General features: G+C 42.5%; 1 protein-coding gene across 2 annotated transcripts in view; it reads right to left on the reverse strand.

The window, feature by feature from the left end:
- STK24 (serine/threonine kinase 24) overlaps nucleotides 1–13253 on the reverse strand; it is a 126066-nt gene that overhangs the window by 68032 nt on the left and 44781 nt on the right. Inside the window, exons 1-2 of one of the 2 annotated variants that reach the window (XM_007098395.3) lie at nucleotides 12459–12683; nucleotides 10720–10950 (exon numbers count right to left, since the gene is read on the reverse strand). In XM_007098395.3, the coding sequence (XP_007098457.1) occupies nucleotides 10720–10950; nucleotides 12459–12536 (309 nt within the window). In that variant the 5' untranslated portion in view covers nucleotides 12537–12683. Of the gene's footprint in view, nucleotides 1–10719; nucleotides 10951–12458; nucleotides 12684–13253 lie in introns of those variants that run through there. The other variant, XM_042979527.1, reaches the window with a different exon arrangement.

The raw sequence follows: 13253 nt of genomic DNA on the forward strand, positions 1-13253 counted from the left end.
AAGCAGTGTGGAGGTTCCTCAGAAAATTAAAAATAGACCTACCCTATGACCCAGCAATAGCACTGCTAGGAATTTATCCAAGGGATACAGGAGTACTGATGCATAGGGCCACTTGTACCCCAATGTTTATAGCAGCACTCTCAACAATAGCCAAATCATGGAAAGAGCCTAAATGTCCATCAACTGATGGATAAAGAAATTGTGGTTTATACACACAATGGAATACTACGTGGCAATGAGAAAGAATGAAATATGTATGGCCTTTTGTAGCAACGTGGATGGAACTGGAGAGTGTGATGCTAAGTGAAATAAGCCATACAGAGAAAGACAGATACCATATGGTTTCACTCTTATGTGGATCCTGAGAAACTTAACAGAAACCCATGGGGGAGGGGAAGGAAAACGAGAAAAAAAAAAAAAAAAAAAGAGGTTAGAGTGGGAGAGGGCCAAAGCATAAGAGACTGTTAAAAACTGAGAACAAACTGAGGGTTGATGGGGGGTGGGAGGGAGGGCAGGGTGAGTGATGGGTATTGAGGAGGGCACCTTTTGGGATGAGCACTGGGTGTTGTATGGAAACCAATTTGACAATAAATTTCATATAAAAAAAAAATAATAAAATAAAATAAAATAAAATAGCCCTCTAACTAGGAAAAGAGGCTGACTTTAAAAAGACAAAAACAAAAGTCTATACACCAAAATTCTATACGAAACACCAAACCTGTTAAAGAAAACTTTAAGATGCATTCTCTTTAAGATCAAGAACAAGACAGGTATATCCTTCCTATCCCTACAGTCAACACAGTACTAGAGGCCACGGCCAAAACCTAAGACGTAAGACACTGATGAGGTGGTGTAAGGGAAGACAGAAAACTCATTATTTATAGATGCAAGCATACGCATAGAAAACAGGAATTCAGCAAGATTACAGAAAACAACGTGGAAAAAAAAATCTTCACAGTTCCCTAAACTAAGCAATCCAAAAATATATCATGCCAAATAGCCATAAAAAGTTTATGTCCAGGAACTGACCTACAAATCCACAAGATCTTTATGGCAGAAAATTTAACTTTATTAAAGTTCACAGAAGACAACCCCCCAAAAAAGGCAGGTGTTTGCATTCAAGGATAGAATGGCTTAAGACATCAATTCTCAAAAATAAATTTTTAAATTCCAGTAGGATCTTAAACAGAAAATGTACAAATTCATTCTAAACACTGTATGGAAAAATAAAGACCTTCAAACAACTCGTGCAAATGCTTTTGTTGCATGTGGGAAAGGTGAAGTGGGTTATCCCTTCTGGATATTAAGACTTAAAGCCAAGCCAATAATCACACACTCAAACACACACAAACCATGAATGATACCAGTCTTGCAAGGGAATAGAAAATCCATAAACAGGTCTAGAAATACAGAAGACTCATACCTGTATGGGGGAAGGACAGATCGTTTACAAATAGTAATGGACAGCCTGTACCACTACATGGGGAAAAATAAAACCCCTCCTTCCTACTATATACCGACAGATTAAAAATCTAATAGGAAGTTAGGCTGAAAGAAGAAAAAAAAATTTAAACACTTTATCACCTTAGTGAATTCGCAGATTCCTTAAAAAGGATCCCAAAAGCAGAAACCAGAACGTGAAAAATTGATGGATTGAACCATATCAGAACTAAGGATTTCTTTCAACAAAGGATACTCTCAGTTAAAAGTACAAAGGAGTCCAAGAAGATACTTCATGATATCTAAAATGGATTTTAAAAAAATCAGTAACCAAAATATACATATCAAACCCTAAAAAACAGGAATGTGTATGTGATATATACGTGCAATGCACTGCTATTCAGCAATAAAAAGGAATGAATTATCAACACATCCTATAATAAGGATGAACTTTGAAAACAGTATGCTATGGGCACCTGGGTGGCTCAGTTGGTTGAATGTCTGACTGGTGGCTTCGGCTCGGGCCATGATCACGGTTCATGAGTTCAAGCCCAGGCTCCACGCTGCTTGTAAAAGGAGTGAAAGAAGCCAGTTACAAAAAGCACAGACCATAGGATCCCATTTATATGAAGCTTTCAGAATAGGCAAATCGATACAGACAGGAAGTACATCGGTGGTGCCTAGGGCTGGGGAAGTTGGGAGGAAACGCAGGGTGACCAGTAATGGGAAAGGCTTCTTTCTGGGGTGATGACAACATTCTAAAGTTCACTATGGTGATGGCTGCACAACTCTGTGAATACACCAGAAACCACTGCATGGTGCATTTTTTAAATGGATGAACTACGTGGCATGTGCAGTCTATCTCTGTAAAGCTGTTTTTAAAAAGGAAAAACAAAAAATAGAGAAACCAGAAAAACGCAGAGAATAAGGTAGTAAAGCTATTCAGAACATGCTGGTATTAACTAAATAAGTATCCCACTCCAGAATATGCAGTCCAGAGGGCTGATGGGAATAAGAGCCACATGAAAAGATACTCAAAATCCTAAGTCATTGGAGAAATGCAAATTAAAACCACAATGAGGGACACCTGGCTGGTTCGGTCGGAAGAGCATGCAACTCATGATCTTGGGGTTGAGTTCAAGCATCATGCTGGGTTTAGATATTCTTAAAATAAAAAAAATTAAAAAAAAAAAAAAACAAACCCACAAGGAGATACCATTACATACTTACAAAAATGGCTAACATAAAAAATGCTGATAATGCCAATGCAAAAAGGTACAGTCACTGTAGAAAATCAAACATACACTTACCATATGACCCAGCAATCCTACTTCTAGTATTTACCCTTGTGAAAGGAAAACTTATGTTCATATAAAAACTGTATGTGAATGTTTACAGCAATGTTATTCACAACCGCCAAAATCTGGAAACCACCCAACTGCCCTTCGACAGGCCAATATGGCACATCATTACAATAGTATGCCACTCAACAATACAGAAGCACAGACAACTGATAACATGCACAAACACGGATTAATCCCAAATGCATTATGCTAACTGCAAGAAGCCAGTAACAAAGGTGTGTGATTCCATTTATATGATGGTCTGGAAAATGCAAATCACAGGGGCAACAAACAGATCAATGGATGCCAGGAGTTGAGGTGAGGGATGGGTCGGGAATTCTTTGGGATACTGGGATTGTTCTGTGCCCCATGCGTGGTGGTTGTAAGAAGCCATATGCCTGTAAAGATGCACAGAACTGTAAGAATTATACATCCAAAAAAGTTTTCACTGTGCAAATTTTGAAAAATAACTGTGATCGGGAAAAATAAACTCATACACAGTACATAAAATGTTTATCTATTGAAGACACATGTATCCTAAGACATATCAAAACCTATGCTACAAAAGAAAAAGGCAGTGGGGATGAAGGAGGAAACGTAGCAAATCAGAACAGACCAGGGTCTTACACAGATCAATGACGATGGTGCCACAAACTGAAAAATAGGGGGGAAAAAAAAGCTCCAAATGGAAAAGGTGAAAAGAAATCCAGTAAGAAAATGACCAAAGCTTGATTTAACAGAATAAAACAGGCCACTTGATTGGTTAGGCAGTTAGCCTAAAGCTCAGAGAGGCTATAGTAAGATCTCTGCCTTAGCACCAAGAATGATGCTCCTGGTTTAAAAACAACAGAGGCCAAAGAGCGCCTGGGTGACTCAGTCGGTTAGACATCCGACTTCAGCTCAGGTCATGGTCTTGCAGTTCCTGGGTTCGAGCCCCGTACTGGGTTCTGCAGTGACAGCTCAGAGCCTGGAGCCTGCTTCGGATTCTGTGTGTGTGTGTGTGTGTGTGTGTGTGTGTGTGTGTGTGTGTCTGTCTGTTCTTCCCTCGCTTATGTGATCTCTCTCTCTCTCTCTCAAAAATAAATAAACTTTAAAGAAGTGACCAAAAAGGGTTAAAAAATTAAAAACATCTTACAATACACCAATAAAAAAGGAAAGAAAGTAACCAAGATAACAGCATCTCACTTGCTTTTCCATGCATTAACTTCTGACCTTGGTTGTCATCAATCTGCCAGAAAACATGGAAAATGTTAAAAAGATGAGGGCCTCCTGTTATCCAGCACTAGTCCAGATATTAATTAATGTCCCAGGGATATGAATTTTGCAGTAAGCCCGCAAGTGCTCAAGGAAGACTCACACTTCCCATGAAGACACCCGTCAGTGAGGGGAAGGACTTCTTCCTCTCACTCTGGTGAACTGCATCCCTGGGAAACCAGACCAGCACTGCTCTCCACTGCTTTGTTTAAAAACAGCAGAGTTTATATAATGGACACTGGACTAGAAAGGCTCAGAGACAGTATTTAGGTAAATGATACCTGCTGGGAACAAGCTTCTTTGGCCCATAATGTCCTGAGGAATCCTACAGCCTTTGTCCTGTCTTCTATCAGAACAAAAGTCACCCAGAAAAGCATCTTTCGGATACCACTGTCCCCAAAACACTGACACTGCACAGTTTAACCTAGCATACAAAGCCGTATAAAGTCACTGTCCCGAATTTGGACACCTCCTGCTGGTGATGCTCACAAAACCCAAAAATCTGGTCTGGCCATAAAAATCACACAGGCATAATCACGGTCTCTGAGACTCTCTGTCCAAAATGCCCCTTAGGATATTTCCAAGAATCTCAATGCCAGCCCTAGAAATACCATCCCTTCTACCTATACATCCGGAGACAAAAAGATGGCCGTTCATTCCACGGGGCAGCATTTTCTCACCACTGGCACTATGGGCGCATGGGCCATGTGATTCTTTGCCGTGGGGGCTGTCCCCGTGCAGTGCAGGGCATGTAGCAGCATCCCTGGTGCACACCCCCTGCCAGAGGCCAGCAGCAGCATCCCCCAGTAACAACAACTAAAACGTCTCCAGACATGGCCGCAGGTACCGTCAAGTGTGGGCGGGTACATGATGGGGCAGCTGGTGAGAGGTATAGCAAGAACCGTATTTAGGTGGCTGGGCCCCAATGTCACATGCTCTTTGTCACAACCACAGAAAGTCCCGCGCTCTGTAGGGACTTCTCCAAACAGGAGTCCTGGCTCTCTTCTCTGGCCCTTTAAATCTGCCTTTTTGACTCAAGTTCAATTAAGCTGCAAATCACGTCTCACATACTGTACCAATAGTATCTTATTTTCTGTACCACCAGGAGAATGTGCCAGGACCGTCTGCCTTCAGGGGTGGGGAAGACATGAGCGAGAAGGAATCCATGCACTTGAATGAGAATTCCTGCAGCGCAGGAGAGTTTGTACCCGTACCAGGCATATATGTTGAACGCAAATGCTTCCCAAAACTGAATAACCCATCTGTGTTCCTAACTATGTCAGAAACCAGGTCAAAACAAAAGCAGGATCTACCATGGGGCAGTTTGGGAAAAAGTGTGAGTAAAGATAAATTCGGACCTGTCCCAACAGGTATGTTTATTATCATGTAGCAACATTAATATTTCTTCTCTGAGATAAAAAGATCATGAAATTATAATACAATACAGGGAAGCAAGAGACTGCAGTTTTGTTTTGTTTTCTTTCTGGAGATAAAGCATAATGGGCTGATTATGTTATCTAAACTTGGATGTGTCTGAAAGTCAAGGGAGAGGCGATTAGCAGTCACACTGGGACAAGGAGTCCTAAGAAGTGGGTGGATGGTAGCCTACCCAGCAGCCTCATTCACAAACACACCACCATTAATATACGTTTTTCTTTTACTTCTTTTCCTAAAGGCAAAATGATTGGTTTTTCTATTTCATCAGGAGCTACTATTCGCCCCTTGGAAAAGAAAGAAGAAAAAAAGAGACATGAGAAATCAAAATGGGGTGCCCGGGTGGCTCAGTCAGTCGAGCATCCGACGACTTTGGCTCAGGTCATGATCTCAGTTTGTGGGTTCGAACCCCGAGTCAGGCTGCGCTGACAGCTCAGAGCCTGGAGCCTGCTTCGGATTCTCTCTCGCTCTCTGTACCTCCCCCCTTCTCAAAAATAAATAAATATTTTTAAAAATTTTAATAAAAAAAATTTTAAGTCAAAATAATTTAACCCTTAAAAAATTACTGCAAAGTGTACTTGTAAGGTACATGACACAGCCAATCCTTTTACCAGCAGAATTTGTATTTACACAGAGTAGTCAATTTTCTAAAACTCATCAGGGGACTTTTCCATATTAGTTTTCTAGTGAATCTGATGAGTAAAACTACCCAAAAAAATTTTAGGAACTGAAGAAAAACCTAACTCTTCCGTTGGGGATCTGAATCCACATTAGACGACTACTCCATGGACACGTTTCCTTAGCATCAATACTACAACAAAAACAACTAAGATAAACACAGCTTTTCTGTTTTCTAGATTTTTTTGCCTTGCACTTGATTTGCTCTGGTTACGCTGGCTTGATGTTTGAGAGTACTAATTTATTATAAAAGAAAATGACAAAACTGATTTTTAGAATTTTGAAGCATCTGGCACAGATATCTTATCTCTTATTAAAAAAATAATTAAGGGGCGCCTGGGTGGCTCAGTCGGTTAAGCGTCTGACTTCAGCTCAGGTCATGATCTCGCAGTTTGGGAGTTCGAGCCCCACATCGGGCTCTGTGCTGACACCTCAGAGCCTGGAGCCTGCTTCAGATTCTATGTCTCCCTGTCTCTCAGCACCTGCCTCCCTCCCTCCCTCCCTCAAAAATGAATACACATTAAAAAAAATTTTTAATAATAAAAAATAATTAAGTCATCACTTGCTAAAAGTCTCCTATATGCCAGGCACTTTATCTATATGTTCTCAATCTTGATCAGTAATCCTGCAAGATAACTGTTACGTTTCTGTCTTTCATCCTCAGGAAGTCAGCAGCCTGGAGAAAAAAACCCTGACAGTCGAGTACCTATGCTAGGATCCAAGACTAAAACCCTGGCTTTGATTCCAAGTGAATCTCAAAGTGGAGATTCTAATAATCTGCCTATCTCTGCAAAACAAAACAAAACACCTGAGAGATCCATACAGCTAAAAAGAATAAGTAGAAATTGTAACGACTGCAAAAGAAGAAAAGAGGCTTAGAATCCTATGTGACATCATCATGCCCTGTTAAGATCCTACTGTGCCCTTACTGCCTAACTAAAAAACCAAACAATTCTCTCTCTGCACACCAACCAGATCACCCCCTGCACACCCACATATGCATGCACACACACAGTTTTATTATGACCTTGAGGATAGTATTTTTGTGACCTAAGATTCCAGTGGTTTATGGCTGGGACACAGAAGCTTCTGGTTAATTAAATATCCTCACTGGTTTAATCTCCCTAACATTAAACCCCTAAACTACAACAAAGGAAGATCTTCTTTGGTGTGTAGTAATACCCTTTAAGGACCCATCCAGGCGTCAGATTCATCAAAAGAAACTCAAGTTCTCACTGCTGAAATTAATTCCCTCTGCTCCTTCATCTGACCTTGTTTTTGTTTTCAGTCTTTGGGGGGAAAACTTGCCACACCACACTGAAGCTCTGTGATTTGATCCCAGCCACCAAGTGGAAATCAACTCCACTCACCTCATCTTTGGTAACATTCAGTATATTCAGACCACTACTTACCTATTGTTCTTAATCTCTTTTTCTGGACCGGATGATTGAAACTGACACAGTTAGAGACCTCTGAATGCTAACCCAGTAGGACGAAACTAGTTTCTGCTCATTTCTTCTTTGCCCCATCTTGGTATGTGAAAGTCCTTCACACCAGGTGAAGTCGAAGGCCCTCTCCCATCACCACTTAAGGAACTAATAAGAATATTACCTCTGAATGCCATGGGGAGCTTTTAAAAGGGCAACAAAAACCAGAGAGCACAGGAATTTTCAACTTAGTGTCAAAGACCCATTGACCCATTCGTCTTTTGTGTCGATTTATTTTGTATCTGACTGGACAGTTAGGACTATACAAACTTAAACTTCATGAGCCTACCGAGATGATAGAAGAGCCTCTGGCTTGTCACTGAGCGTCTTCCCTGGGCCAAAGAACTTCATGAAACTCTGTTATACGAGAACCAGCAGACAGAGTCACAGGTCTGGACTCGTGTTCTGCCCAACTTACAACAGCCAATATTGTTTAACTAGAGAAGTCCCTTATGTTTTTAATTAGACAGAATCATCCATCTTTTATACGGTTTAAGAAATCAAGGTTTCACGGTGGTGATTATTATTTTTGGCATTCTTGAGGCAGTTATAGTCTCTAAAAGACAATCTGCCTAGTAAAATATAAGACACTCTAGACAAAGTTATCCAAATTTTTCATACTGTCTGAAGACAGTCAGTGGAAAAAAATCACTCCATGAGTTACTTCACTTCCTTTACAGAGTAAGTGACTTTGAGCACCAAGCCCATTGCCTGTTCCATGACGCACATGATGAGACGCCATTTGCCAGCCTCTCCAGAGTCAGGTGTGGCAGCGTGGTGGCGTTCTGGCCAGGGGAATGTGGGCAGGAAGAATGTGCTCTTTATCTAGGCCTGGGCACATGGACACTTCTCACGGGAGCCTCCATTTTGGCCCTCACGATGACTTAAGGCAGACGAGCACAGCCATGTATGGAAGACGGAAGGAAGAACAAAACAGAAGAAACTAGGATTCCTACAAAACTGGAGGAAAACCACTCATCAATCAGGACTACCAGGGAACAAGAAATAAACTTCTGTCAGATGTGCGCTATTAGAAATGTGGGAGGTTATTCTAGCAGCTGGCATTATGCTAACCAAACAAATTTACTGGGCAACTCTAGATCAAGGTTAGGCTGACTTGGAATGGATGCTCTAGAATTAGTGACTCAGGCAAGAACAGGACATACCAGATGGAATCTCTAAATATGTACAGTGAACACCATGTTTGGCCATAATAAAGCAATCTATTCCAGTAAAAATTTTGCTGGAGAACTGAGGTTGAAAAGATAACTTTTGAACCACTGATCCTTTATTTCCATAGCTGGCATAAATCACCAAAAATCTGTGAGAATCTTCAACCCTGCCTTTGCCAAAGGTACCATAATTCATATTAAAATACAATACCAGCATACCACAGGAAACCCAACTCTGAATTTACTATAAAACTACTGTTGAAGTCATTTCACAAAGGATATTATGTGATACAGCAGAGTTCAAGTTGAGTTTCTTTAACTATTTGTTTTTTCGCAGTAGAAATTTAAGATCAAGAAGACCTTTGCTTTCTCGTATGCAAGTCACATGTGTTCCCTTGGAAGAGAATCAAAACATATAGTGCTTCCCTTCCTGCCCTCTCGAGACCGAAAATGGATGTGCACCCACCCACACACACACATACAACATTCACTGCCATCACTGGGGTCCTTCCTCCTCCTTGCTTTGACCTCAGTGAGCATGTCCTTCACTGCTAGATTACTTCAGAGATGAGGTATGAATAAATTCATCAATTAAGGAAGGAAACGAACACTCATTAAGTACCTACCACATGGTAGGTTATTTTTACACGGTCTTGATACCATTTAATCTTTGCAACCGTGAAATGTATATACCATAATTTTCCATTTTACAAAGGAGGAAGCAGGGAATTTTTTTAAAAAACAAACTTGCTCAAGGCCATACACGAAGACAAGATACAAGTCCAAGACATAGGACTCCAAAACTTAAATCTTTCCATTTCAAAATGCTGCATTTGACCTACGACCATCCTCCGGGCCATCCTTTGCCATTGGACCTACGCCATATTGCCAAAATAAGAAAACTGGATTACTGCTCAATTTTTATTTCATTAAATATTCATTTTAAGTGAATCGATGGTTCTCAAGTTGGCCATCCTTCCGCTTATACCTTATTATCACATTTCCGCAAAATCAAAGCGTGTACTGTGCACGCGACCCCATGAAGATTTTAGAGGATAAACCCAGGGCAGGAGGAAGCACAGCCGTGCGTTATCTGGGCTCACCGCTGCCTCTCTCAGGAAGTAGTTCTTTCTACCTAGGAAGTGTTGGTTTCCCCAAGGGTTATTTTAGAATTTTTGTTCACCAATTCTTAAACATTTCCAAAACTCCGTCTGGGAAGATACTGCTAAGGTCAGTAAACAGGCACAGGCCAAGGAAGCCGAAACACAAGCGACAGTCTTCTACTTTCTCAGCGGGGCAGCAGGAGTGCCCTACAACATCTAAAATGGTTCCATGCCAGACTGGAAAACGATTTTTAATGCTCTTCTTTTTCCTACTTACAGAACAAGGTGAAATCAAGGACAATTTGTAGTACTGTATCACAACTCTTTTAAGTAATTATTTACTTCCCTAGAATTCTTCAAAGTCAAATATAGATAAAGTAGTTCACAAAATATTATCAGTTCCAGCAGTTATTTAAAACAGCATTAAACTACAGTTGATCAGTGAGACTATCAAAAGGCTAATATTCTTAGGTTAGCACGAGTTTTCACCATGCTAAAATTAGGTAAATTCATGGTTGTCAGTTACAATACCTTCATAATCAATGTGTCTCTGGTGACCAAGTCCTGCTCAAAAATACGCTTTCCTGTTTGAAAGGGAATTTCAACACATGCTTTAACCAGAATATATTTCTATAGGTGACATTTAAGATGATAAAACTGTCGACGCCAGGTTCTTTTGACTGCTAAGGTCAGAACATTTCTCCTTCCTCTGAAAGCCTGCTGTGCTACTGACGACCTTTATGTACGCCACTCCAGCTCGGTCAAGCGCTGCGTCACGGAAAATCACGCTCTTATTTTCAGGCCTTACCTTCAGGTAGGATCCATAATATTTGGTTACGTATGGACTGTCACACTGACTCAGCACTGTGATTTCTTGTTGAATGTCCTCTATCTCATCTTCAGCTTCTTCCAGATCAATGATTTTTATGGCAACCACTTTCTGAGTCCGAAGGTCAATGCCTTTGAACACCTCACCAAAAGAGCCCTTTCCAATTTTCTCCAGTTTTGTAAAAAGCTCTTCTGGATCTGCTTTCAGGTTCTGTAGAAGAGAAGGAAAAGAAGGGAGACTTCAATAACTCACAGTATGGGGACTGATTTTTCCTTTTACTCATAACATACACAACACGGTCTTCCAAGGACTGATCCATTTTCTTAAGGGTCACGCTGGTTGTGACCACAGTTCCTCACATTCGGGACACAGAGACTTCTAAGCCTCACCTCTACGAAACACGGCAAGTGTGCAAATAAGAATAACTCAGATTATAACAACTGGGAAAGGCTCCAGCATTTGCATAATTAAATAAAAACCCAAACACTTATTTGAACATATTATGATATATGGATTTATTGAAAAACACTCTTGTTTAAGCAAATATTCCACTTTTCTTCCTTCCTTCCCCCCCACTCAAAATTTCTAAGTGCAGGTTGGTATATACTAAATTTAGGTTAAGTAGTACTTAATCGTTTCCTAAGAGGCCATGTTTTAAAGTCCAACAAACACAGTCCTATGCATCTTCACTTATAGCCTAAATATTTTAACCAGATCCCAGAAAACACAAAGAACCTGATTTCTTTTGTCTTGTTAACATTACCTCCTTGAAATCGCTGCGAAAGCTCTTAACCACCAACAGGATCGCACGAACACACACAGCGTACGTTTCCAAGGGGCCCAGATGTAGGGACTCTGGCACCCATCCTAACAGCTTCCTGACCACAGAGGTATGAGCAGCTGAATTCTCAATGGGCAACACACTGTCATCCCCAGGGAATGTCTGGAAATGGTATGAGGCAGTGTTTGTCACAAACCGAGGGGCGAGACTGACATTCAGCAAGGAGACCTGAGGATGCTGCATATCTTGGCACAAGGAACTGCCAAGCCCAAAACGCTGCTGGCATCACCTGAAACCCCACAGAGCAGGAGAGGACCGGGCGAGCCGCCACCTTACACACCTTCCCTCGGTGTACGTGAGCAAGAGGACACCGGGCCCCCCCTCAAAGTCTCCCAGTCCTTGTAAGAAACTGAAATATGGAAAAGGGAGTAAGATGGGGAAGGAGGGGGGCTAAAGAGGCGGGAGAGTAACAGGCACAAGGAGAGGACGTATGGGGGGGCAGCGAGTAAAGAGGAGAGACACAGAATCACAGCATTTCGGCGGCACTGTGGGACGAGCTCTGCGGGCTAACCAGGCGCTAACTGGTAACTTGTTCCCACGGGGAAACACAAAGAGTTCCAAGCACGAGCTGGAGCCCATCCAGCCGGGCCCCGATGTGGAGATGCTGCTGTGCCAGCGTGAGCCCTGTGGAAATCACGTACCCCAGTAACGCCTGGGCAAACTGACGGTCGTGGGTGGTCTCAGGGACCCCAGAGAGGTCCCGTTTCTGAGAATGCACACCAAACTGTAAAAGCTCACAAAACCCACCAACCCTCTCAGTAAAAATGAGCAAAGGAAGCAAGAAACGCATCCTGCGGTCACCAGGAAAAAGGAACAGGAGAGAGACCACGTCCATTTACAGCAGCTAGAAACCCCTGTTTGCAAACCCCTCCCTTACCTCCTTCCCTCCACGATGAGGGGGGGTGGCCCTCCTTTTCCTCAAGGCCAATCCTAAACGCTGAGCTTTTGAGTCCATCCTTCTGTCCCCCAGGATGTGGCTTCATCAGCAGCCCCCTTCGTCGCTCCCTCTTCCGTTCAGCCCTCTCTACAGACCCTTCGCCCTTGGCGGACGGATCCAGTTTCTCCCATTAAAAGGAAACAAAAACAAAAACAAAACCACCTGGCTTCTCTGGTCACCCTCCTCCTCCACTCTCTCCTTCCGTGAGAGTTCCCTGCAAGTCCCCGGGACCAGCCAGGCGCCCCGCCCCTCGCGGGTCACCGCTGCAGTCTGGCTCTGGCTTCGGGTGGCGCAGTGCCAGATCTGAACCTCCTCCACGAAGCCCTCCCTCTGGGAACTTTCCAGTCCCCTGGTATCTAAACCCTGCCCTCCACTCGCCTCCTCCCCAGGCCCTAGTTCCAGAGGAGTCTTCCCACAGACTCTACCCACGCGGCCGAATCACAGGTATTCTCCCCGTGGCTCCACGCTGGCCTCCCAGCCCTTCTCTACTCGTTCTCCCAGTATAGTTTCAAGGTTTGATACCAGGTTCCCCAAATCCGGCTGGTCAGAATTACCTGGGATGCTTGGGAGATCCCCAAAACATTCTCAGTCATACACGGGGGCAAGAGTACACAATCCATGTTTTTAAAAAACCCCAACACCTTTGAGGAAGAGCTGTTTTTAAACTATCGTGTATACGGTACCTTTCAAATTGCTAGCGCCAGCCTCGCCTTTTGAATTTTAATTCCTCGGATC

This window comes from Panthera tigris, chromosome A1 (assembly GCF_018350195.1).
Source record: "Panthera tigris isolate Pti1 chromosome A1, P.tigris_Pti1_mat1.1, whole genome shotgun sequence".
Classification (NCBI taxonomy): domain Eukaryota; kingdom Metazoa; phylum Chordata; class Mammalia; order Carnivora; family Felidae; genus Panthera; species Panthera tigris.